The following is a 23,704-nucleotide window of genomic DNA, read 5'->3' as shown; positions in this document are numbered from 1 at the left end:
ACAGACACACTGACAACATCCCTTCATTGTTTCTCACGCTCTGTGCGTCCCCACAAACAACATATGAAAACCAAAGAACAACCACAACTTCAAATGAATGTGTCTCATTTTATGAGTCGTGTCGTTGCAAAAATGGCTTAGCATATCATCTTTAGCTGTGTTACCACTGACAATATGGCAGAGGTAAAACATTTGCATGAAATCAAATGGCAAAAGTCTAAAGGGCATTTATTTGTATACCCTATCTGATTGACTGTGTTGTTGAGTGATGGATTTGGCTGGAGCAGACACTGTATGCTACTGCAGTCCAGTGATTTTCTGCCTTTGCTGCCTCCCAAACTCTGAGCTGTTTGATCCTCCCACTCAATTATCTCAGAGCTCATCTGGCCCTTTGTCAACATCCTCGCAACTCATCCACCAGAGACCTCCCTGCCTAATATCTTGTGCCACACATTCACTAATATGAGGAGGTGATAGGATTTTACATATTTAATGTTTTATCTCATCAACTTCATCGATCTTTGTGAATATATGCTTATTCTGAATTTGATGAAGCAAAAGGAGTAACAAAAGGCTGGGGACCTGTTTACAACGTTCCACAGGTAAACAGGTCGATTGGTAACAGGTGACAGTATCATGATTGAGTATGAAAGGAGCATCCTGGAAAGACTCAGTCGATCACAAGCAAGGATGGAGCGAGGTTCACCACTATGTGAACACATGATTGTGTAAAGGATATTACTACATGGGCTTGGGAAGACTTTGTAATTTCTTCAGAGCAAAGCTGGAATGATGCCACTGGAGGGGGTCTGAATGTCAAAAATCCTGTGATAGAGGTTGAATTTTAACATTATGCAAAGCAGGTTTCAGTTTCACTGCTGTTTGTCTCTATTAGTTCATGTTCGGGTGATTTCCCACATTCTGCCTCTTGCTTGTTTCTCCTCAAGCCAGGAGAAACAGAAATATGTGCTCCATCACTCCCACTGCGTGAGGGTGTGTTGGCTGCCAGTGAAGAAATGTGAAGCAAATTCCTGCTCTCCAGTGCCAGGCTTTACGCAATATATGATTCACTCTACGGACAAATATTGTGAATTGACTCACCTCTTCTCTGTGACTGTAAATCCTACTCATCCTTTTTTCTTTTTTTCAACATACAGTACATGCACATACTGCACAGTCATAGATATGAAAAAATACATGTCAACATGCATGAAAATCTCTGAATCACAAGTTCTGTTTAAGCCAGCAGAGTACAGTAGTTCTCCAATAAGACAAGTGTAGCACTGTTTCCCTCCATAAATGTGAGACCAGAAGGAATATAGCAATATGGTATCTGTGTGGGGGCGGGGAACTAATCTTCAGGACAATAACACGAGGTTGCTAGGGATGTGAGCACAGCGGCAACACTGATAAATATGTGCTGGACCTGTTGGCATTGTGTAATTGCTTGGATACTGCCACACAAGTGGCAGCAAGCTTTATCAACTGCCTTAGCAACGGCAGTGCTGCCTTTTCATTCCTGTGTGTGTGTTTATGTGAGAAATAAAAAAAGAAGATGAACAGGACAGATAAGCTTCATCAGAATCAGACTCGGCTATACTGGCCAAGTATAGATGTCAAGCCCTGCATAATAACTGGATATCAGCATTTTCACAAACATGCAAAATGTGATGAATAGACATATATACATTAGTGAGTGGGGCCCATTGTGTTGTTTCTTTCTGCAGAGGATTGCACAACAGCACAGATGACACTCAATCACCATAACAATAACACTCCTTATGCAGCATGTTAAATAACAGCAATTCAAATGTAGAACCAGAGCAACTCGACCCTAATAGCTGTTACACATTTGAGCTACAAGTCAGCTCACGTGCCTCATTATCACAATGTATTACGCTTGTGAGAGAGCGGCAGAAAACGAGGAAAAGGGAGCAAGAGAAGGGACTGCAGCTCAGCCTCACTGCCTGCTCAGCAAGAGCTATTTTTAGATGCTGAGAAACAAAGAAGCACAATTGCCTTTCATCCCCTCTGTGACTATGTTGTTTCACCTCCAAACGTGGTACTTGAAGACAGTCTGCGCTTCTTTGTAGCTATGTTTAGGCCTAACCTCAAATACATACGAATGCCTTTCCATCTGCCCTTGAGTCTTTTTTCTCATCCTGCTATATTTGTGCATGTGTTTTCCTGCTGTCTTACTGTATGTAAAAGGGGCTGTTATTTGTAAAGGCTAACTCGAAGGTCAGGCTATAATTAAAGGGGAAAGCATCTGAGCTATGAGGTAGGAAGGAGCTCGTCTTGTATTGTACTGTACTCTCTGGCCGTCACTGGATGGAGCATGGAGGAGGCAGTGAATGTAAAGTGGTGAGCAGTGCCCACTTCTAGCACAATCTGACCTGATGCTGCTGCTGCTGCTGTAAGGGAGGGACAGACTTTCATGATCACACGCACCTCAGGGGATGAGCAAAGACTGCAGCCAACATGGCTCATTAACTGTGGTCTGCAAGGGAACATCCCCCACCTGGTTAGACCACCAATACAGTCGAGGAAATCACTGCCTAAAGAGAAGACATGGCATTAGAAAACAATTAAATAGCCTCGACAGATGAGTTTCAAATCAAACACATTTCACACGGATATAGCGAGGAGAATTTTTAGGTACAAAAATCTGAAATAAAAAAGGTGTGTGCGTGTCACACACAATGCTGGCCTCAGATTTTTGAGCATTTTGTCCATTTTATGAGGCTCCTAGAAAAAAACAGCCAATGTTTACAGTGTTCATTTTCTCTGGCTGACATGAAAACAGTGAGAAAATAGAACAAAATCTTATATTTTGCAAAACAAACTGATATTTTTACAGGGGATGGCTCTCAGTCTTTAATGTGCATCTTTTAGAAATGAAAGAATGGGACATAGTTTGTGGCACATTTACTGACAAAATGACTAAAATGGCCTTCAGCGAAGCATTTGTCCACACCTGCTCACATATTTCACACGTTTACACCTGTCTTTTTACCAAAATAAAAACCTCACTCTTAAACATCACTGGCATTCCATATGCTCTGTTGTCAGTAATCAGTAGAAGAGGAAACCCCTTAATTTATCGCTCTAGTTTCTGAGGCTGCAGAGACACCTTGTGGCAAGACGTTGCAAAGTGTTCTTGTGACAGTGATTGAAGCAGTTGCCTTGAAGTTGCCCATACATACTGTACATTTGTGACACGGAAAGGCAGAGCTGAAATAACTGCTCCTGAATTCCTCTCTGTGGATGTGCAGCAGCGCCTGCAACAAACATAGTGACAGGCCCCCAGCGGAGCCACTCAGAGACAGTTATTTGGAGGTACAGTGGAGGTTCATTGTGCCGGACCGGCTCATTTTCAGCATGACGGCATTGTAAAGGGAACTCGTATTACTAACACAGGTATGGCAGGCATTCTGTTCACTTGGGGTAAGAGTTTAAATAAGAAGTAGCCAGCTGCTGTCCCTGGGAGCCCACACCATGTTGGAGAGCCACTGCTGACAGTTGTAGCCCAAAGTCTGGATTATCCTAACAACACATCGACAAGAGGTAGGACTTCACAGACTGTACATATTAACCCTGCTATTTCAACTCAGCACACAATAGTCACACACACAAGCTGGGGCTTATTGTAATTTGGAAGTGTGAAGACTGTAGATTGTTACAGGCACCAGAGAGAAACAGTGAGGCTGTGAACACAAGGACTATGTGCTCAAACAAATGATCCAGCCCACAATAGAGGGTCAACACAAAGCACATGGCTGGGAATACAAGTTAGCATACAATATAATACAATGCAAGTTTTAATCTCATATGTGTGAAATGGATTCATAAGGACTCTGGTTGAGCTACAGTGTGGGTTCTTGGATTGATCTGCAGTGTAAGACAGCTTTGGACAGCCTCTTTTTCATCGAGCACCTTGATGAATCTTAATCAGATACTAATGATAGGAACATGCTGTTCTTCCATTTCTGTGTGAAACAACAAGACAGTCAACATCTACAAAATACGCATCATTAAATTCTGAATGGATGACTGGGTTTTGACATTGTGTATAATGACACAAACTGCATACACAATATGCTTGAGACATGCAGTTTATGATGCCTTGTCCTGTTCACACTGTCCAGCTGCCTGTGTGCACACCTCAGGTAAGTGTTTACTGCTCTGTTGTACGTTTGTGGGGTGCTGTGCAGTGGAGCATGTGACTTTGAAAAGGCTCAAAACACGACAGGACACCTGACAAGGAAGCAATAATCACTGGAAGGACAAGGCAAAAAATACATCCTGAGACATTCTTCATCAAAGAGCATGTTGATAGCAGGCCTGGTTTGGAATTACATGGCGCAGTAAAGCATGCAACGTTAGTCAACACCTACTGAAGTAAAAATTTGTAGGATCAAAGTTGAGGCCTCAGAGCCAGTCTCAATATGTTATGTGTGTACATGCACCTTTCTTTCACTTTTATGATGCTGGTGCAATATGAGCTCAATAAAATCCATAGGAGGTAACAAATAGTCATATAAGATGATAGATGGAGATAATGGGTCTCTGGGTACTGACATGTAAGAGACCCCCAGCCCTCTAAGAACAAGACACCCAGACTGATAGAGACAGAAAATGGCTACAAATGACATGGTTAGCATCTTTTTGTACTTGTTGTGTGCCCTTGTGGTCATTTTGCATCTCTTTTTTTTGTCTTTTTGCATCTCTTTGTAGTCGTTTTGTGTCTCTTTAAGTCTTTTGGGTCTCTTTGTGGTCATTTACCTTTTTTGTGGTAATTTTGCTCCTCTTTGTGGTTGTTTTAGACATTTTTTCTGCTATTTCGCATCACTTACAGGTGAAGCAGAATTCTCAGGTGTTGCCGGTTGAAAAACTGCAGCTGAACTTCAGTATTTAGTCACACACTGGAGATGAAGAGCTGCTATCTGCCCCAGGCCCTCTGACCTATTCAGTAATCCATCCATGTATAAGATAACACCTACACTATGTGGTCTGCCACATGGCATTTTGGTTTAGCACTCATCCAGTCATATTTTGAGTCACTCAAGATGGGAGCGAGGCAGCTGGAAGAAATACGGACCAAGGACACAGCCATAAAGATACAGTGAGGTCGACTGGTCCTATCTGCCTCTGGCTCAGGATATGTAGTTCATTAAACTGATAATAGGAGAATCCGAACAACGGGTTCCTGCTGGGGTAAGCAGTTTCACACTCGTGCCGGGTGCTGGAGCACCTCCTCAGACACACAGAGACTGTTTCCGTTCATTGCTTGATGTGGTGACGCTGCAGACTCAGGAGATTTTTAAATAATAATTGATATGCAGAAGGACGCAAATATATAGAAAATCAATTTTTCAAGTTGGTGACTGTCATTCAGAGCCACTTTTCATCCTATGACATTATTTCTGACCATTTCACTTCAGTAATTTCAGATTTTCATGGGTGTCATAAACTTTAGTGTAATGAACATACTTTTTAAACAATTTCCCCTCTGGGATCAATAAAGTATTTCTGATTCTGAAATTTCCCGATTGTTAATTTTGACATCTGAGAAAATGTTATTATTTGAGAAAACTGCAGAAAACACTTCTGGTATGTGGAAAAAAAATGCATTTTGAACATTTTGTTTAAATGTTTTAAACATGTTTCCTTCATTTGATGCTAACATGAAAGGACCTGCAAGCTCAGTCTCAACACTGACGCTACCTGTCCCATAAACCATGAAGGACAGCGTCACTGTCCATTCCTTTTGAGTTATTAGGTAGGAAGTCACCTGCCACTGTGAGTCCAGCTTACACGGAGCATGAGGGACAACACATACAAACCCTTTTATACGTTTTAGCTCGACTGTAAAGTGGGTACAAAGACTGTGGCGGCCTTTCTGAAGGTTCACGTTTCCATGTTTAGCTGAAATCAATACTGTTATGTGTGGAACTTGAGGCACTCAAGAGGCAATGGTCAGCGTGCTTTCATGGAGGAGTAAAGTTGTAAGACAGACCATAAAATTCATGTAAGTGTGACTCTTTGTTGTGGGTGAGCATGCAAAATCGTGTGGAAGACTTCGGAGAAAGCATGAACTGATATGACACTTTTGGTTTCCTTCAGATTTCTTTTGTCACTCTGGGGTTTTCTCTCAGCAACATTTCCCCTAAGCAGCTGGGAATGTAATACAATGAGGAAATTACTCATCTAATAGGAACTTGTTGGCTGGTTTTCTAACTATTCTGCTCCTAGCACTGTGGCAAGGTTGTTGTTATCCCCCACTGAATGAAAACAGCCTGCTTATCATGCTGTATTCTGTATGGACCATTCTGCCTCAGAAGTGGAATAAATAAACAGTGTGATGTGATTGTTGATTCCAAATGACCACACATAACTAATAACACTGCCATGTCAATGCATTTGTCTGAAATGATGTCTTTAAATCAATGCCTGGCAATCTCAAGAGTAGGTTAGCATCGACCCTCATCTCAACGCCAACCCTTGGGCAACCCAGAACAAACAACCCATAATGTCTCACTTGCTCATTCATTTCCATCTGAATCAAGGCTAATGTTATTTATGGGAACAAAGCTGCATGTGGAGCATTGGATGCTGTGTTTTCTGCAAATGGTAGGACCGGCAGAGAGCGAGAGGAGGCACATGCAAGGTGTTGTTGTGCCAAGAGAGGACCCAATGACTTTGTGTTGACAGCAGAAGTGGTCAGGATACAGCAGGTAGGTTTTTCACAAGCGCCTCCTCAGCATTAACACCTTTCATCTGTGGCTATCTGTCATCTTGTTTACCCTTTGTAGGGCTTCATTGTGCTCAAAATGAGATGTTTACCTGGTGGAGTCCACTATATCAGAGGTGCTTCCTGTCCCGGCACTGCATAATACAGTGATAAACAGGACCTGCTGCTTGCAGGGTTATTGGAAGAGACATATCCTTAATATTTCTTTTGTATAAAATAGTGAGTTTGACAGCAAATATGCACCAAAGGTACAGTATGATATGTTGTCTTACAAATTTGCTTTGTAACCGGTGACTTGGGATTTCTATTATGTTCATGATTCTAGAAGTGAAAGTGCATTTGGGTGTAACAAAAATGCGCTCTCGTGTTTCTGGACAGCTAAAGATAAAACTGGCAATAATTCACAGGTCTTTTCAGCAGTCTTTCCGTTCGGCAAGCAAAGGAGGGCGCGGATCATCAAGGAAGATGTTCTTTGTGGCAGGGGCCAAAAATAACGCAGGCTCAGGCGGAGGAAATGAAAGGAGGTAACAGGTTCATACCAATTCAGCCTTAAAAACTGACTTAAAATGCAAAGTGGAAAAAGGGGGCTGTCATTGTCATTCACTGTCATTTTTATGTCATATATAACACTTGCACTGTAGCTTTAAAAAATATATAATAATGACTACCACACATTTTCCATCATCAAGGTCAATCTACCAGAAATTCCGTGAGGTAGATTTATTGGACAAGAAGAAGACGGTGACAGCTCTAAAGCCCGGTGAAGATCGGGCCATTCTCCTGGGACTCGGAATGATCCTCTCTTCAGTCGTGATGTACTTTGTCCTGGGGATCACTATATTACGCTCCTATGCAGACAGGTACAGCCCTGTCCTCTTTTTTTACACCTTAAATAGGACTTAACTGATATTTCTGTCAGAAACATATTTTATTAATCAGATGTGCTTGTTGAGAAACTGCTTCAGTGCCCTCTCAACCTGAAAACTGCAAATATTAATACTTTATGAAATTATACCCCAAGCCCAGAGTTGCTTTCATACCTTGAGATCCCAGAATGTTTTCTGCATTTCTTTGCCTTAAATTGGATCTTTATTTAAATGTCAACATAGTGTGTGGACAGAGGAAGGTGTGTGTGTTGTACTCAACTCCACGGTCACAGCAGACATGAACTGTTCCTACAACTGTGGGTCAGACTGCTGGAGAGTCTCCAAATACCCCTGTCTGCAGGTCTACGTGAGCGTCAATAACACGGGCCGTGTCAGCCGTTTATCTCACAATGAAGAGACCCAGGACACCAGCTCTGAAGTGAGTACAGTGCCAGAGGGAAAATACTGAGAATTACTGAACCGTTTCAAATGTTGACAACGGCTGTCAGATGTTGGCCTGATTATAGACTTACTGTGCTCCAAATGCAGAAAATGTTAGTCGATAGGATTTGGAATTTTTCCTGGTCAAGCTGAAAGATGATACATGAAGGGTGATGTATTAAATATTGGGAAATGAACCAAAAGTAGCCAGCATCAACACAAAAAATGTATGATGAACTGATTGCTTGTTAAATAACCTACAATCTGTCCTTGCAGTGTTTCTATGTGCCCAGGTGCCAAAAGGACAGTCTGGCCATGCATGTCATGATTATGAACATCTCTGAGCGGCTGAAGGTGAGCCAGCAGGTCCCTTGTTATTACGACCCCGGTGAGCAGCAGGAGATGGTTCTCCTGACCCGCCTGTACGACCACAGCGTCATCTTCCACTCGCTGCTGTGGCCCTCCTGCATGCTCACAGGAGGGGCCCTCATCATCGTGATGGTGAAGCTAACACAGTACCTCTCCAGACTGTGTGAAGAGATAGGGAAGATCAAGAGGTGAAATACAGTGCAGCAGCTGTGAAAGCCAAGCATTTGGCGCTTTTGTGATGGACATATGACATGAAAGACATCGTCTGAACCAAAACGACCTCACTGTGACCTCTTGCAAACTTTCCTCTTCAGCTGAGACATTTGGAACAGCCGGCTTTGACTCCGAATCGAGGATGTGACTGTTTATGAAAGTGAGCCACATATTCCGAGGCGGAAACCTTCAGACATGTAACTGGCTGTCATACAGGGAAAACTATGACTGGATTTACACAGTGTTAAAGTATTGCAAAATGTTTTACTGGTACTTGTTTACAAGAGTTTCTTACACTTGTAATCTTAAATATGGTACATCATGAACGTGTGGTTGCTATGTCACCTACAATATCTACACATGACAAAACCAGCCTCTATTTAAATCCACAGGGGAAAACACTGCTGTCTGCCAAAAACTGTCCTCTGTTGTTCAGGAGTGTTACAATGTTGAGAACCTTTTCTGAGAACTTTCCGATATTTTGATAAGCATATGTGATTGTTTTCTGAAACAATAATATGTTTGCTCTCCGCTATCTCAGTGACCAAATAGTATGTGTGGGTCTTTCATGACTGAACCTAAGGTGTACATAACCTGACATGATTTATTTATTTTTGTCTGTCATGATGTTGGAAAAACTATTCTGGAAATTTTGATCATCAAACCACTTTGAAAAATCTAATTCACTGAGACACTACAACACAATGTATGCTTACAGATTTAAAGGAAAAATGTCCCATGGAAACGTAAAGTAAAAAAAAAAAAAAAAAAAAATTTGATTTCAGAGTCACGAGTTTCCTCTTCAACAAATCAGCTACTGTGCCAGCGAGCTAATGCTGTGACCCTACCCCAAAGCAAATGATCATCTCCCCCGGATATAGAGGGCACACAGTCAGCACACACTTCTATCAAGGCTGCGCACTCTTCTGAAATTTGAAAGCTCCTTTTGAATATAGAAAAGGGTTTAGAAAGTACACCAAAACATACCTAGTGCTGATTGACTGCTGGTGGCCATGATTCCCTGTTTTATAATATATGACTATATTTGAAGATGGATGTGCAGAAGTTCAAGTTCAGACCATAACCACTGGCCATTCCCATTTATTATGCTGCTAATGATTTCTTCCTCTGCCCACGGCCTCTAACTTCCCACTGAGTTCCACTGAAATGTTCTGTATTTTTTTTTTTACAGATATTCAATAACATGCAGGGAAAACATAATGTCCTTGGTGGCAGCAATAAAACACAATATCCAATGGAATTAATGAATCAGTGCCACTTTTCACACACATGCTGGGGAAAGATTTTGCTCTGGGCTTTGCATATGACTAAAGGAACAAAACAACTTTGGCACGTTTTTCTCATGTGCTCTTTGCTGGCTTTTCGTATCCTGTCCATGAAAAAAAATGATAGTGGTTTCTCAGAAATCTTCTGTCTCATCTCATGACAAACTATTTTCTCCACCATCTAGCTCCCTCTGTGTGGGAGGGCGGTCCATGATGATGAGCCTGCTAGCAGCCCTGGAGCAGGCTAGCTGTGTGGAGCTAGCGTGCTACCAAACTGTGCAGTTTATTTTCGGGACACCACGATGAAGAACATCATGAAGTATTATAGACTTATTTCACTACAGCATATTGACAACATCGCCGGGAGCTAGTGGCTTCTTTTCTTCACTATAGCGGGTCTCTCCCGACCCCCCAGTATCGATGTTTGGATGAACTAACGTTAGAGCTGGCACCGCTGCTTGAGACTTCCCGAGCGGGCACGAATGGGATTTACTCAGCTAGCCGCTGCTAATGATTGTGCTGGCGGACTAGCTTCGCGGCTAACCGGTTGGCGTTAGCTATCTGACACAGGTAGCTTTATATTTGTTTTTTTCGTGTTTGGTTCTGTGTTCGCTTTTACTATTGATCAAAACAGCTACCCAGTTACTCAAACGACAAACTGTCGAGTCGCATCCCTTTATAGTTACGTTAGACTAACATTAGCTTATGTATCACTCGATGTTGTCATGTTGTAAATGACATTGATCTGCTTACTGGACTTGGCTAACATGGTTAGCTCGTTAGCTAAGAAACAACACCTAAGCTAACGTAACCCACCAAGCAGCTGCACAACACGAACAAGTCGAAGTGAGTGACAAGACGAGGGTAAAAGCTAAACCTTAGCGGTATTCGCTTCACTTACAGAATGTCTTGGTAAAGCTTGTTAGCTAACAAGTTTGTTTACATCAATTTTTAAGTCCTTTCATTCGACATCACTGGACAAGAATTACTTCGTTGTTGCCCTCTTTGAGTACAACATGAGTTATTTTAACAGCAGCTTACTTAAAGCGAAAGTTTTTGTTAGAGAATTTTCTGTCTCCGATGTGATGACAAGCCCTGTTATCGTTTGGTTAGCTGGTATCGTTATAATAGTTTAAAAACGCAGACATACGGTTTAATTACTGTAGGTCACGTCGTTAAAGTTGTCATACATGTTTTGGTGCCACTCGTCTGTCAAAATGAACGAAAGTCACTTTACATAATGTCTGTGTGGACTATGGTGAGCTCAGAAACACTGAAGCATTATACAGTGGTTCTATAGGTATTCCCTGTTATGTATTTACTTCAGTTTTTCTACGATATTTGGCAACCCATGTCATCTGGGATATACCCAGTAGTGTGTATGTGTCCTTTTTCCATGCTGTCACTTTGCATCTTCACTTAAGTCAAATATTTACCATGAGCGTTTTGCATTAATGTGCACAGGTCAGTGATTCTTATCTAATCCTGTTTCCTTCTTTCTCACAGTTGTTTTACATCACTCATCTGATAATTACCAGGCTCTGAAAAGAGCGGATTTGCTGGCACAACCATGCCTCCTAGGCCCTCCTCAGGAGAACTATGGGGGATGCACTTGATGCCCCCCAGCATCTTAGTGGATTGCCTCCTGCCAAATGGCATGATTCTCACGTTGGAGTGCCTCCGGGAGGCCACACTGATCACAGTCAAGCATGAGCTCTTCAAAGAGGCCAGGAAGTACCCTCTCTACCATCTGCTGCAGGAGGAGAGCTCCTACATCTTTGTCAGCGTCACCCAGGAGGCAGAGCGGGAGGAGTTTTATGATGAGACAAGGAGGTTATGCGATCTTAGGCTGTTTCAGGCCTTCCTCAAAGTCATTGAGCCAGTAGGCAACAGAGAAGAGAAAATTCTAAACAGAGAGATAGGTATGGTTCTTCAGTTGCAAAACAAACTACTGTACCCTTCAGTGCTGTACTGTAACAACCGTTGATCTTGACAATGTCATTGTCCACAGGGAGGAGGATTAACATAATGCTATTGGCTCAAACTGGTCACATAGAGTATATTGTCTTATATGTTGCACTGTATCATGTGAAGGCTCACATTTCACAGGTCATGAAAAATTGAAGACGTCCAAGTAAGATGTTTTCATCACGCAACAAATTTTCATGCACTTGTTTTTCCTTTTAGGTTTTGCTATTGGAATGCCTATATGTGAGTTTGACTTGGTGAAAGATTCAGAAGTGCAGGACTTCAGAAGGAACATTTTAAATGTCTGCAAAGAGGCTGTGGACCTCAGAGACAGTAATGGACCCCACAGTAGAGCTTTGTACGTGTATCCTCCCAATGTGGAATCGTGTGCAGAACTTCCCAGGCACATCTATAACAAGCTAGACAAAGGTAAGGGATGTTACTGAAGGCAGCAAATGTGCAATATGTCAATAATATACATTCACCTTTTTGCTGTTTTCACATTTTCTCTGTAAAACACATACTATTGCTCCATCTTCTTTAGTTTGATCTTTTATTCTCTTTCCCTCAGGGCAAATCATTGTGGTCATATGGGTTATTGTGTCACCCAGCAATGACAAACAGAAGTACACCCTGAAGATCAACCATGACTATGTGCCAGAGCAGGTGATTGCTGAAGCCATCCGTAAGAAGACACGTAGCATGCTGCTCTCCCAGGAGCAGTTAAAGATGTGTGTGCAGGAGTATCAGGGAAAGTACATCCTCAAAGTCTGCGGCTGTGACGAGTACTTACTGGAGAAATACCCTCTGAGTCAGTACAAGGTAATCTAATTTAATCCTAGGCCATCTGTATCTGATGCTATTGTTCTTAGAAGGGAAGAGACTTACTTCACATCAAATTATCATCCAACACAAATGAACTTGGCATTCATGGCATGAAATGAAATTAGGAGAAAATATGCTGATTCAATACATTGTATATATCACAGTATACAAGTGAATGTACTGAATGCTTCAGTTATGGTCTGGTTATGATTGTAATATCACATAATTTCCATGTTGATAAACATGGAAATTGCATAAAGGGCTTCGAAATGTCAGACAGCAGAAATAGCTTCAAAATGTCACTTTGTCTGTCCTCAACAGTACGTGCGCAGCTGTATCATGCTGGGACGGATGCCCAACTTGATGCTAATGACAAAAGACAGCCTGTATTCCCAGCTGCCCATGGACAACTTCACCATGCCATCATATGCAAGGCGAATATCCACAGCAACGCCCTACATGAATGGGGAAACAGCCACCAAGTCTCTATGGACTATCAACGGAACGCTGAGAATCAGGATACTGTGTGCCACTTACGTCAATGTCAACATCAGAGACATTGACAAGGTACACATGCAGTACATCGGTGTGGTGCTGTGACTGCTTCATCTTGAGTCTCTGCTTTCTTCTGGTTTGACTGAAATAAATTGTGACTGTGATCTAACATCTTCAGTACCTTGGAGGATGTAACAACAGTGTTCTTCACTTCATGCTGTCAGAACTGCAGTGAAATATATCTTAATCACTCGATGGATTAGTGTATAAATCCATTTTTTCTTGTTGCTGCATTAGATCTACGTCAGGACTGGGATATACCACGGTGGAGAGCAGTTGTGTGACAACGTCAACACCCAGCGTGTGCCCTGCTCGAACCCCAGGTAGTACACAATGAAGAATAGCCTTCCATACTCCAGGATTTCCCTCAGCTTTACGACAGTAATGTGATGGCTTATGTTAATGGTTCGCTCCCTGTTTATTCCAGGTGGAACGAGTGGCTGAACTACGACATGTACATTCCAGACATCCCCCGTGCTGCCCGACTCTGCCTCTCCATCTGCTCTGTGAAAGGAAGGAAGGGAGCTAAAGAGGTTAGCAGTGAAATGCTGAAATGCTAAATGAAAGCTATAATGAAGATTTTTGTCTTGCTGGTTGGGTGACATCAAGTGCATTCTAATACTACAGCAAATACTCCTTGAGCAGCTTTTTAGTCAGAGATACTGTATATTGAAGGAGTAGCTGGTGTATCTGCTAACAGTGCACAAACTAGCATTGTTTTCATGAAGTCAGTCAGTAATCAGTCTTTTTCCATCGTGCCATGGGCAACTACTATCTGATATTTTGGTGTGCAGCATTTTTCTACCAACAGCAGGGCAGAGCTAAAGGAGTTGGTTCCTTAGCTGAAGAGATGCCTGTCATCACTGTAGCTGCTGCCACTTGTTTCATTACTCTCTGCAATAGATAAAATTGATTGCTGTCGAAAAGTGCTAAAAGCATAGATGCATTTTTCATGAAGTACTGCAGTTAGCAGTAACCTCAGTGACAAATACACTGCGTTTCCTTTGTCTGCCTCACAATAAAAGCCACTCAGAGTTCCACCTGGAAATAAGTCATGTGTAGGCCAAGGCCTCTTTGGTCTTTAATTAATACAAATTTATTGGGGCATCATGGCCAAAATTAAGGGTGTCGTGGCCAAACTCAATTGCGAAGTAACAGTAAGTGATAATTACATGTATGAAGACAAACAGAATACAATCAACAAGAGTGCTAAAAACCAGTATTGAGTTTATTCAGACTGAGCCCTGAATGTTTGACCTTTCAATGAAATGCTGTCTGACTGTCCACTTTTTAAAGTGAACAATTCATTTCCTTAATTGTCATCATAAATATAAAAAAATATAAATATATACAGTATTTGTATGAAACTAAAGCCCCCTGCACTCTCTGGAGAAAATATGCCAAACTCCCTTTACGAAATATGACATTACAACGTCACTGTCAATTGACAGTAACCTAAGTTCAGTTTGTTTATTTGCTGCCTTGCATGTAGTTGTAAATGAGAAACTGTCTTTTAAAGACACAAAGGCCAGTTCATATCAAGGGATGCCAAAGCACTGGCTGTTTGACCGTGGTATGATACCTGCCCTGGGTTTGCATCAGCAGTAACTTAGCATAGCTCTGACATGGCTGTGGGAGAGTGAACAGTAAACAGTGAGACTGATATCGATGAGATTAAACAGAAGTGTATTCAAATTTATTCTTGGTTGATTTTTATGTGAAGAGACTCACAGAGTTGGTTGATGTTAGTCGTGGGAAATAAGCAGCTTCCACGTGTCCTACGCTGCACCTGTGTGTTCCACAGTTGGTTCTCTAATCATTTTAATATGCATCATCTTCCTGGTATTTTCCTGCAGGAGCACTGTCCCCTCGCCTGGGGCAACATCAACCTGTTTGACTACACCCACACACTAGTAGCAGGCAAGATGGCTCTCAACCTATGGCCTGTCCCACATGGCCTGGAAGACCTGCTCAACCCTATCGGCGTCACAGGCTCTAACCCCAACAAGGTAAACAGCAAATGTCAACATTATGAGCATATTTTACAAAGCAAATAGCGCTGGAGAGATTCTAGTTTCAAGCACATGCTGCTCTCCTGTTCTGTTTATTGTTCATTAGAAGTTTTTGTCAAACAAAATACTAACTGTATATGCGAAAAATCTAAAATACACAGATTGTCTAAGCTGATTTCTTCCACTTCCATGGACCAGAGTGGACCACCTTGAAACATTAAGAAGATAGAATAACACGGCACAAAGCCTAATCTTTTTTCTCAACATCTTAAGCTTTTCAAATATGTATTATGCTTGTGTCTGTGACTGACCTCTAAGCCTCATGACCCAGTTTTAATGGAGCTGGTGACAACCTGTAGAGTTTGAGAGCTGGATTTAAGCCGCCTCGATTTAATCAACCAAGCCTCTTATCCCATTTAATTAATTACTCATTGACACAGGCACCTTTCTTTGATTACAGTAATCACCAGGAATGACCTTTCCCCTTCACCGCTTTCTCAACAATACAGGAAACCCCTTGTCTGGAGCTGGAGTTTGACCATTTCAGCTGCCCTGTCAAGTACCCTGATATGACCATCATTGAGGACCATGCAAACTGGAATATATCCAGAGAGCTTGGCTTCAATTACTGCCACACTGGTTTGGTAAGATAGCAAGCATTTTTTTAAAACGGTTGAGTGTTTTTGGTTTCACTGATCGTTCATCATGAGATCTGTAGTTCACTCACACGCCACACACACGCTCTGATACCTGTGTTATATGGTATCATAGAGTAACAGACTGGCACGGGACAACCCTCTGACTGACACCGACAATGAGCAGCTACGCCAGGTGTGTAACAGAGACCCGCTGTCTGAAATCACTGAGCAGGAGAAAGACTTTCTGTGGAGGCACAGGTAACGTGTGTGCGCTTGTATTACCATTATGTGGCGATTTGAGGGGTACATCATATTTTACACAAAAGTCAATGTGAGGATCATCCTCAAGTGAGGATAATGTAGACGGCATTAAGGTTCTACAACAAATTTATTCTCGTCCCAAACTGTTTAGGCAAGACTGCGTCAATATGCCAGAGATCCTTCCCAAGATCCTCCTGGCTGTGAAATGGAACTCCAGAGATGAGATTGCACAGGTAAGCTCACGCTTCTACCGCTGACACGCCTTTATGTTGAAGGACATCGCATGGGGAAATATACATGTGCGGTGCAACAGCTCAGCTGATCTTTTCTCAGATAGTGTGCAGGTCTGCTCTGTCTAGCAAACCTTTTCTCTCATTCTCTAAATGTCAGCACAATAGCATCAGTTCACTCTTTTTTGTTTGTTTTCCCCACGCGAATCATAATCATTCAGCTTTGCTTCACTCTGTATCATCCACAGCCCCCCTGCAGTGGCTCTATGAAGGGTTAGGGGGATCCGCTGCGTCATAGGGACGTGCAGTCAGTCTATGTGTCTTTTTTCATTTCAGATGTATTGCCTTCTGAAGGACTGGCCTGCTATCAAGCCAGAACAAGCCATGGAGCTGCTGGACTGTAACTTCCCCGATCCGATGATCAGAGAGTTTGCTGTAAAGTGCCTTGAGAAATACCTAACAGATGACAAACTCTCTCAGTACCTCATTCAGCTGGTTCAGGTGTGTTGCATCCTCATCCGGCTTTAAATACAGATTAAGTGAATATTGATAAGCAGGTCGATATTTCAGCTTGATGTATTATACTAGTGTTTTTTATGGTGTTTCCTGTTTTCTGTGCCTGTGCCCAGGTTCTGAAGTATGAGCAGTACCTTGATAACCCACTTGCACGCTTCCTGCTGAAAAAGGCATTAACTAATCAGAGGATAGGACATTTCTTCTTCTGGCATCTAAAGTGAGTGGATTTAAAAGGTCTTCTTTCAGGAATTTGAAGCTGTCTGTGTGTGAGTTGAAAGGTCAAACTGTTGTTTGTCACTGGAATGTCCGTATCGTCAGTCAATGTTTTGGGATTCTTTTTCCTCTCTTGAATTATTTGCCTACTTGTGTGCAGGTCAGAGATGCACAACAAAACAGTGAGCCAGCGGTTTGGCCTGCTGCTGGAGTCGTACTGCCGGGCCTGTGGCATGTATCTGAAGCACCTGAGCAGACAGGTGGAGGCCATGGAGAAGCTCATCAATCTGACTGACCTCCTCAAACAGGAGAAAAAAGATGAGGCACAGAAGGTAATCTGACGGCCGGCAGATGTTAATTGTGATCCACTGAATCATTGCGTTTAATCTTGACAACATCTGGACCAATCTGGCCACAGAGATGAGACAGTGGAGTGATGTGAGTGAGTTTGGACAGTTGCTTTTTGCGGTTTTGCTTGCAGCTTTGGACTAAAGTCTAAAAAACTGAGTGACTTCACGGTCATCCACAGATAAATATGAAAGATTCTTGAATAAAAGCTGGGGCTTACATAAAAAAAAAGGTTAGTTCCAAGCAAAGGCGATTATGACCTGTGATAACGATGGCGTGGCGCAGTGAGCATAATCTAAATTTTCAGTGAGATCTGTTTGACTGTATTATGCTGTGTTAAACTATTAATCTGCTGTTAATGAAGGTCAGCACTCGTAGCTGGTTCACAATAAAAGCTTTCCAGGCAAGTGAAAAGAGCAGCAGTAGCAAAATAATGCATATCAGAGCACACTGATGCTTCTTCTTAAAACCTGCAGAAAAAAAAGTCCATCTTTTGTAATTATGCTCAAATGAAAGCCTTAATTTAAGAACACGTCGGCCCTATTTATGTTAACTTTGATATAGAAATACTGGCTAGAAGAAGATTATAGCCTCTAGCTAATGTGCCAGTCATACTGGGGTTAGTGTCTAACCAAATGCATTGATTAGCTAGCTAACTAGTGAATTGATTTAACATCTACTCATTCTGCTACCCATGTTGAAATAACCAGCACCCAGACACACAGCACACAGCTGGTGCTCTGTGAAGCACTGTACTTACTGTACATTCACCAGGCTGGACGACTCTACTGTCTCAAACTGCTCTTTTATTAATTAATTCATTTGTTTCTCTATTTTAAGGTCCAAATGAAGTTTCTGGTTGAGCAGATGAGGAGGCCTGATTACATGGATGCCCTGCAGAGCTTCACCTCCCCACTGAATCCAGCACATCAGCTGGGAAACCTCCGGTACATCAGCGCTCCCTTATCTAACTGTCTTTGCTGAAATGGCTGGCATTTAATGTTCATTTCCTCTGGAGGTGTTGCTGTTGCCTTTTCGTCTTCAAGGCTTGAAATAAAATTATATGTCATGAAATGGCAGTGTGTGTACGTGAGCGTGTGTGTGTCTACATTGGTGCATTTTGGGACACCATGCAGTCACTGCTCTTAGAGAATACAGTACAGTAACTCCAGTTCACATGACTCAGTTGAGGTGAAATATTGACAAATTATTTTGGTCCAGGACTCGTGAACAGAGGCTCATTCACTCAGAACATTTTGACTATCTTCATATCATTTGTTTTCCTCTTTAAACATCCCTGTGTGTGTTCTTTATTGAAACATAACAATCCCTGTGTGTGTTTCAGCCTGGAGGAATGCAGGATGATGTCATCAGCCAAGCGACCTCTGTGGCTTAACTGGGAAAACCCAGATATGATGTCAGAGCTGCTCTTTCAGAACAACGAAATCATCTTCAAAAATGGAGATGGTGAGTTTTGTCTCTGTGTTGTTACCCATCTCTGTTTGTCCATCCCTGCCTCGGTGAATCAGTACACACACACACACACACACACACACACACACACACACACAGAGTTGAAAATGCTCTTGCTGAGCATCCAGCATATTTCAGTCTAAGCCTGTAGGGCACATCATTGCACACAGACACAACCTCATCTATGCTTTTTACACGGATTTAAGAAAGAACAAGTCACACTATTTGAATCACACTGTACCACAGCTGCTCGTGCATTTTGCTGCAACATCTGCAACTGACTTTGACAGCTCTGCTCCATAATGCATCGTGGAGCTGATCAAAGAGCAGCTAAGCAGCTAATAATCACCTTACTGTCATCCACCTCCTTGTCTCTCTGTGCCTCTGCAGATCTGAGGCAGGACATGCTGACACTGCAGATCATTAGGATAATGGAGAACATCTGGCAGAACCAAGGCCTTGATCTCAGGTAGGCTCCCCACTTCGCCATGACAGCGAGGATGCAGGTGCACATTAACAGGCGCCAGATTCTTTCATGTTCTGCACTCCATACCTGAATGCAGATTAGTGGCAACCCCTGCCAGCCACCTCCAGTCATTTAAATGAAGTCGATCACGACTGTCCTAATTATTTCTACCCCTCTTTATGTTTCTTGTCCTTCCTCTCTCAGGATGCTGCCGTATGGCTGTCTGTCAATCGGTGACTGCGTGGGTTTGATTGAGGTGGTGAGGAACTCTCACACCATCATGCAGATCCAGTGTAAAGGAGGCCTGAAGGGGGCACTGCAGTTCAACAGCCACACACTGCATCAGTGGCTCAAGGATAAGAACAAGGGAGAGATGTGAGTGGCGTACAGTGATTTATACAGCTTATGTAGTCTTCTTTAGGCCATACAGGTGGTGTTAATATGAAGACTTGGTGTGTCAGTTTCTTCCTTTTTATGGGAACCGTTGCACACAGTCACTGAATCCTCTGAGAATAAAGTATTTTCCATTTGTTTGATTTCTTAGGTATGACCAAGCCATAGATCTGTTCACGCGGTCGTGTGCAGGCTACTGTGTAGCCACATTTATCCTGGGCATAGGGGACAGACACAATAGCAACATTATGGTCAAAGATGATGGACAGGTAAAGATGACATTTTCACATCCTTTCTGTGTCGTACAGGCATTCTTTTGTTTCTGTCTTAGAATATTATTTCATCTCTTGAGTTTCTTATGTTTTCACAGCTGTTCCACATAGACTTTGGCCATTTCCTCGACCACAAAAAGAAGAAATTTGGGTACAAGAGAGAACGTGTGCCCTTTGTCCTCACACAGGACTTCCTGATTGTTATTAGCAAAGGAACTCAAGAGTGCACCAAAACAAGGGAATTTGAAAGGTAACACAAGCAATACGCATGAAGTAAAAATGAAAATCCCCTTTTCCTCCATGCTTGTATCCCTTCTTGTAATTGTGTTCCCTCTGCCTCCTTAGGTTCCAGGAGATGTGTTACAAGGCGTACCTGGCAATCCGACAGCATGCCAACCTCTTCATCAACCTCTTCTCCATGATGCTGGGCTCAGGGATGCCCGAGCTGCAGTCATTTGATGACATTGCTTACATCAGAAAGACCCTGGCATTGGACAAGTCGGAGCAGGAGGCCCTGGACTACTTCATGAAGCAGATGAATGACGCTCACCATGGCGGCTGGACTACCAAGATGGACTGGATCTTCCACACAATCCGCCAACACGCCATGAACTGAAATGACAGCTGAAACAAGAGAAGCGCGAAGGACTGTAGCAACAACAGCACACTAAGAACCAAATGAATAGCGAGAAGCAAGCGCGGTAATTTCCCAACCACACTAAGGCCTGGTTAATACTTTTGCCAGCATGTGACTCTGAAACACTACCTGCCAGCCACCACTCAGTAAGGGTGCTCAGAGGGGCCTGTTTCAGGGACATGATGCGTAAATTCTCCTGTTTCTGCAGGTTTCTGAATTTCTTCTCCCTGCACTAAGAACATATGAAGGCAGGGTGGAGCTCTGTTTCATCAGTCTACTTCATAGGAACTAAACATGTGTAATGGACCTCGACTAGGTTAGCCTTCTTCATGTGAAACAAACTTTTTTTTTATTTTTTATTTTTTTTTATTCCTTTCAGTACATCTACAACCATCAGCATTAAGAAAGGAACATCAACAAGGAAGTGATATACTATGAGCACAGCTGGCTTTTGCTAACAATGAACTGACAGAGCGTAACTGCATTATTTCCACGACCTATTTTGAACTGATGAAGATGGGAGAGATATCGGCACACAGCCAGACCAGCTGAGACAAAATGATAAGAGACAATGAGAAGCCTGGCAGGTGTGCACAAAATCATGATATTTCCCCTTACGGGCATAAAACACAATCACCAACACGCTTAGTAAAGGACTGACAGAGGGCGTGTTGTTACACTTAGCTAGCATTTAACTCCTTTGGAGCAACGGAAACAACTTCTTTGTAGCCTACAGATGGCGTGTCCTCAGTTCAGACCTCATGCCACACCAGATAACTGACTTTTGTACAGCAGTATATCCATAGACTTGTATGCATTCAGTGCACATATTCCTATTTGAGTCTATTTTCTACTGAGCCAAAGTACTAGACGTGTAACCCCACTACTCAGCAGTCTTATTTGTCAAGAACAATAGTCACTACTATTCCAAGTCTCGTGTGTACTCACAGCACTGATCTCTGCAGTATTTGTTTTTGTTTTGTTTTGTCTATCAGTATTATTCTGTCAGACGTTGAGGCACAAATGTCCATTGTCCACCCCACGCAGTCGAGCGGAGAGACACCTTTCTGATGGTCAGCCGAACGAGACGTTTTCAATCTGTCTTGTTATCCGGCCGATAAAAGCGAGAAACGCAGGGGAAGAGGATGTGCAGTGTTCCTTTTGTGTGCTGTGCTGTTACACTATGCAAGTTGTGATCTTAATATGTACTGTATACTGAAAAAAAAAAAAAGAGTTGATGTCAGAGTAAGGCAGCGAGACAAATGCATCTCCCCCGACGTGCTCACGCAGAGCGCTGTGTCTGAGGACTTTGTACAGACAGTACGTGGAAGAAAAAAAAAATGCTGCACTGTAACAGAATCGTCAACTTCTTCCCAACAAAAAGAGCTGTGAGAAACGCCTTTGGACCCTGCCTTTTGCTTCTCCTTACCAGGTTTATATTTGGAGCTTCAATCTAAGCCATCTGTAAAGTATTTGAGCTGTTAAGTTTTGCGCCTGACTCCTCGTTCTTAGCCACGCAGGCGACAAGTAATTTAAGACCCCCCTCTCTCTCCTCACGTTCGACATCCAGGTAAAGGAAAAGTAACCGAAGTGATTTTTTTTTTTTTTTAACCTTTGAAGTGTCTTCTTCCCTCCTCTTTCCTATGATTGTCACCCTTATGTGTGGAAGAATAGTCTTGGCAGGTTCGCTCACTGCACAGACACATACATAAGAGGTCAGTAAATACTCTAGCTTTACCAAATGATACACAAACGGAGCGGTTTCCTGGACACTCAAGTCTGTCTGAAAGTCCAGTTTTTGTCTTCTGCTCAGGAAACCGATCCGGCTGAGATGCATGTGCTTCTGTACAGGCTACAGAGCAGTGGGCCGGACCCAAACTGAGAAAAACTAGACCCCATATACTTTATGGAAAAACTATCGAAATGATGCTATTTCCCTTTGTACTTGTACTGGTTGTTTTCTGTTTCTCACACTGCATTATGCATGAGGTCCTCGAATATCTACTTTTTTTTTTTTTTGTTTGACCTGATGTTGTTTACTTGAATTTCATGTATAGAAATGACCTTGTTACTTGTGTGAGGTACAACAAAGTCACAATGAAGGTAACAGATACTGATAACTGCTACTACATGTGCAAATGCTTTCCTTGAATAACTACAGACGTAATATATTTTTGTATTTTTAAATGTAAGCAAACTCATATATGTAACTGCTAACCAAAAAAAAAAAAAAAAAAAGGAGGAATCATGCATAAACGTGCACCATCCTCATGCAAAACCCAGTAGACAGCTTCTAGTTGTTGAAACGATATGAATGACAAAGCAGAGGTGAATTGTTGAATGAAGGACAAGGACTTGATGCTGTTGTCAGAGTACGGTCTTCATGTCAAGTGGAGATCTCTTGCCCTAAGTGGAAGTCTGTAAGCACAATGAGGAGGAAGAAGCTATCCTGCATGTTTTAAAAAGAACCAGACTCATAGTTATGTATTCATCTGTATATATATCATAAAACCTCTTCAGATACTTGTTTTAGTCATCCTTATATGACCATGTCTGATAAGAAACTGTATGCATTCATTTATTGTACTGTTGAATAAAAAAAAAAACATTTCTCCCTATTTGAATATGTTTTATTTTGGCATTTTTAATGCGTTGTTTGCTTTACAGTTGATCAAAATGACTAATTTACAAAGCACTTTTGCATTTGTGTGTTTTAAGATTGACAGTGTGAGTCAAAGCTTGAAGAAATATAAACAATCTTAAAATGTGGGTAAAAAGAAGGGACTTTGTTCCTCTCAGTCTTTCCATAGAAAACTAAACACCGTTTATTGTGTGACTGGTATGTATAAACTTTGACTGTGACTAAGCTTGGACTGTATGTAAAAAGTAGCTAAAATTAACATTTAATGAAGTCTAGGTGTGATGCATGAGTGCTGACTGCAGGAACTCCAAAGTGTTTTAAAATAAG

The 23,704-nt window shown here is 42.2% G+C and overlaps 2 protein-coding genes across 2 annotated transcripts; both read left to right on the top strand.

The window, feature by feature from the left end:
• The first annotated feature begins 7,219 nt into the window (after positions 1-7,219).
• On the top strand, positions 7,220-8,622 carry LOC143329733 (calcium-activated potassium channel subunit beta-2-like). The gene is made up of 4 exons (XM_076745758.1): positions 7,220-7,278; positions 7,444-7,614; positions 7,864-8,059; positions 8,338-8,622. The coding sequence occupies exons 1-4, from the start codon at positions 7,220-7,222 to the stop codon at positions 8,620-8,622; spliced, it is 711 nt and encodes a 236-aa protein (XP_076601873.1).
• A 1,500-nt stretch (positions 8,623-10,122) lies between these two features.
• Positions 10,123-23,352, top strand: LOC143329323 (phosphatidylinositol 4,5-bisphosphate 3-kinase catalytic subunit alpha isoform). Its single transcript, XM_076745162.1, has 21 exons — positions 10,123-10,499; positions 11,436-11,851; positions 12,117-12,326; positions 12,469-12,719; positions 13,044-13,289; positions 13,515-13,600; positions 13,705-13,810; positions 15,134-15,286; positions 15,799-15,933; positions 16,061-16,185; positions 16,340-16,421; positions 16,755-16,919; positions 17,048-17,151; positions 17,308-17,479; positions 18,336-18,442; positions 18,841-18,962; positions 19,359-19,437; positions 19,639-19,809; positions 19,979-20,096; positions 20,198-20,349; positions 20,445-23,352. The coding sequence occupies exons 2-21, from the start codon at positions 11,500-11,502 to the stop codon at positions 20,713-20,715; spliced, it is 3,207 nt and encodes a 1,068-aa protein (XP_076601277.1). The 5' UTR covers positions 10,123-10,499; positions 11,436-11,499; the 3' UTR covers positions 20,716-23,352.
• Positions 23,353-23,704: the final 352 nt, after the last annotated feature.

Source organism: Chaetodon auriga, chromosome 12 (assembly GCF_051107435.1).
Source record: "Chaetodon auriga isolate fChaAug3 chromosome 12, fChaAug3.hap1, whole genome shotgun sequence".
NCBI classification, from domain to species: domain Eukaryota; kingdom Metazoa; phylum Chordata; class Actinopteri; order Chaetodontiformes; family Chaetodontidae; genus Chaetodon; species Chaetodon auriga.
The sequence above is the reverse complement of the archived record's forward strand: the minus strand, read 5'-3'. Positions and strand labels throughout refer to the sequence as shown.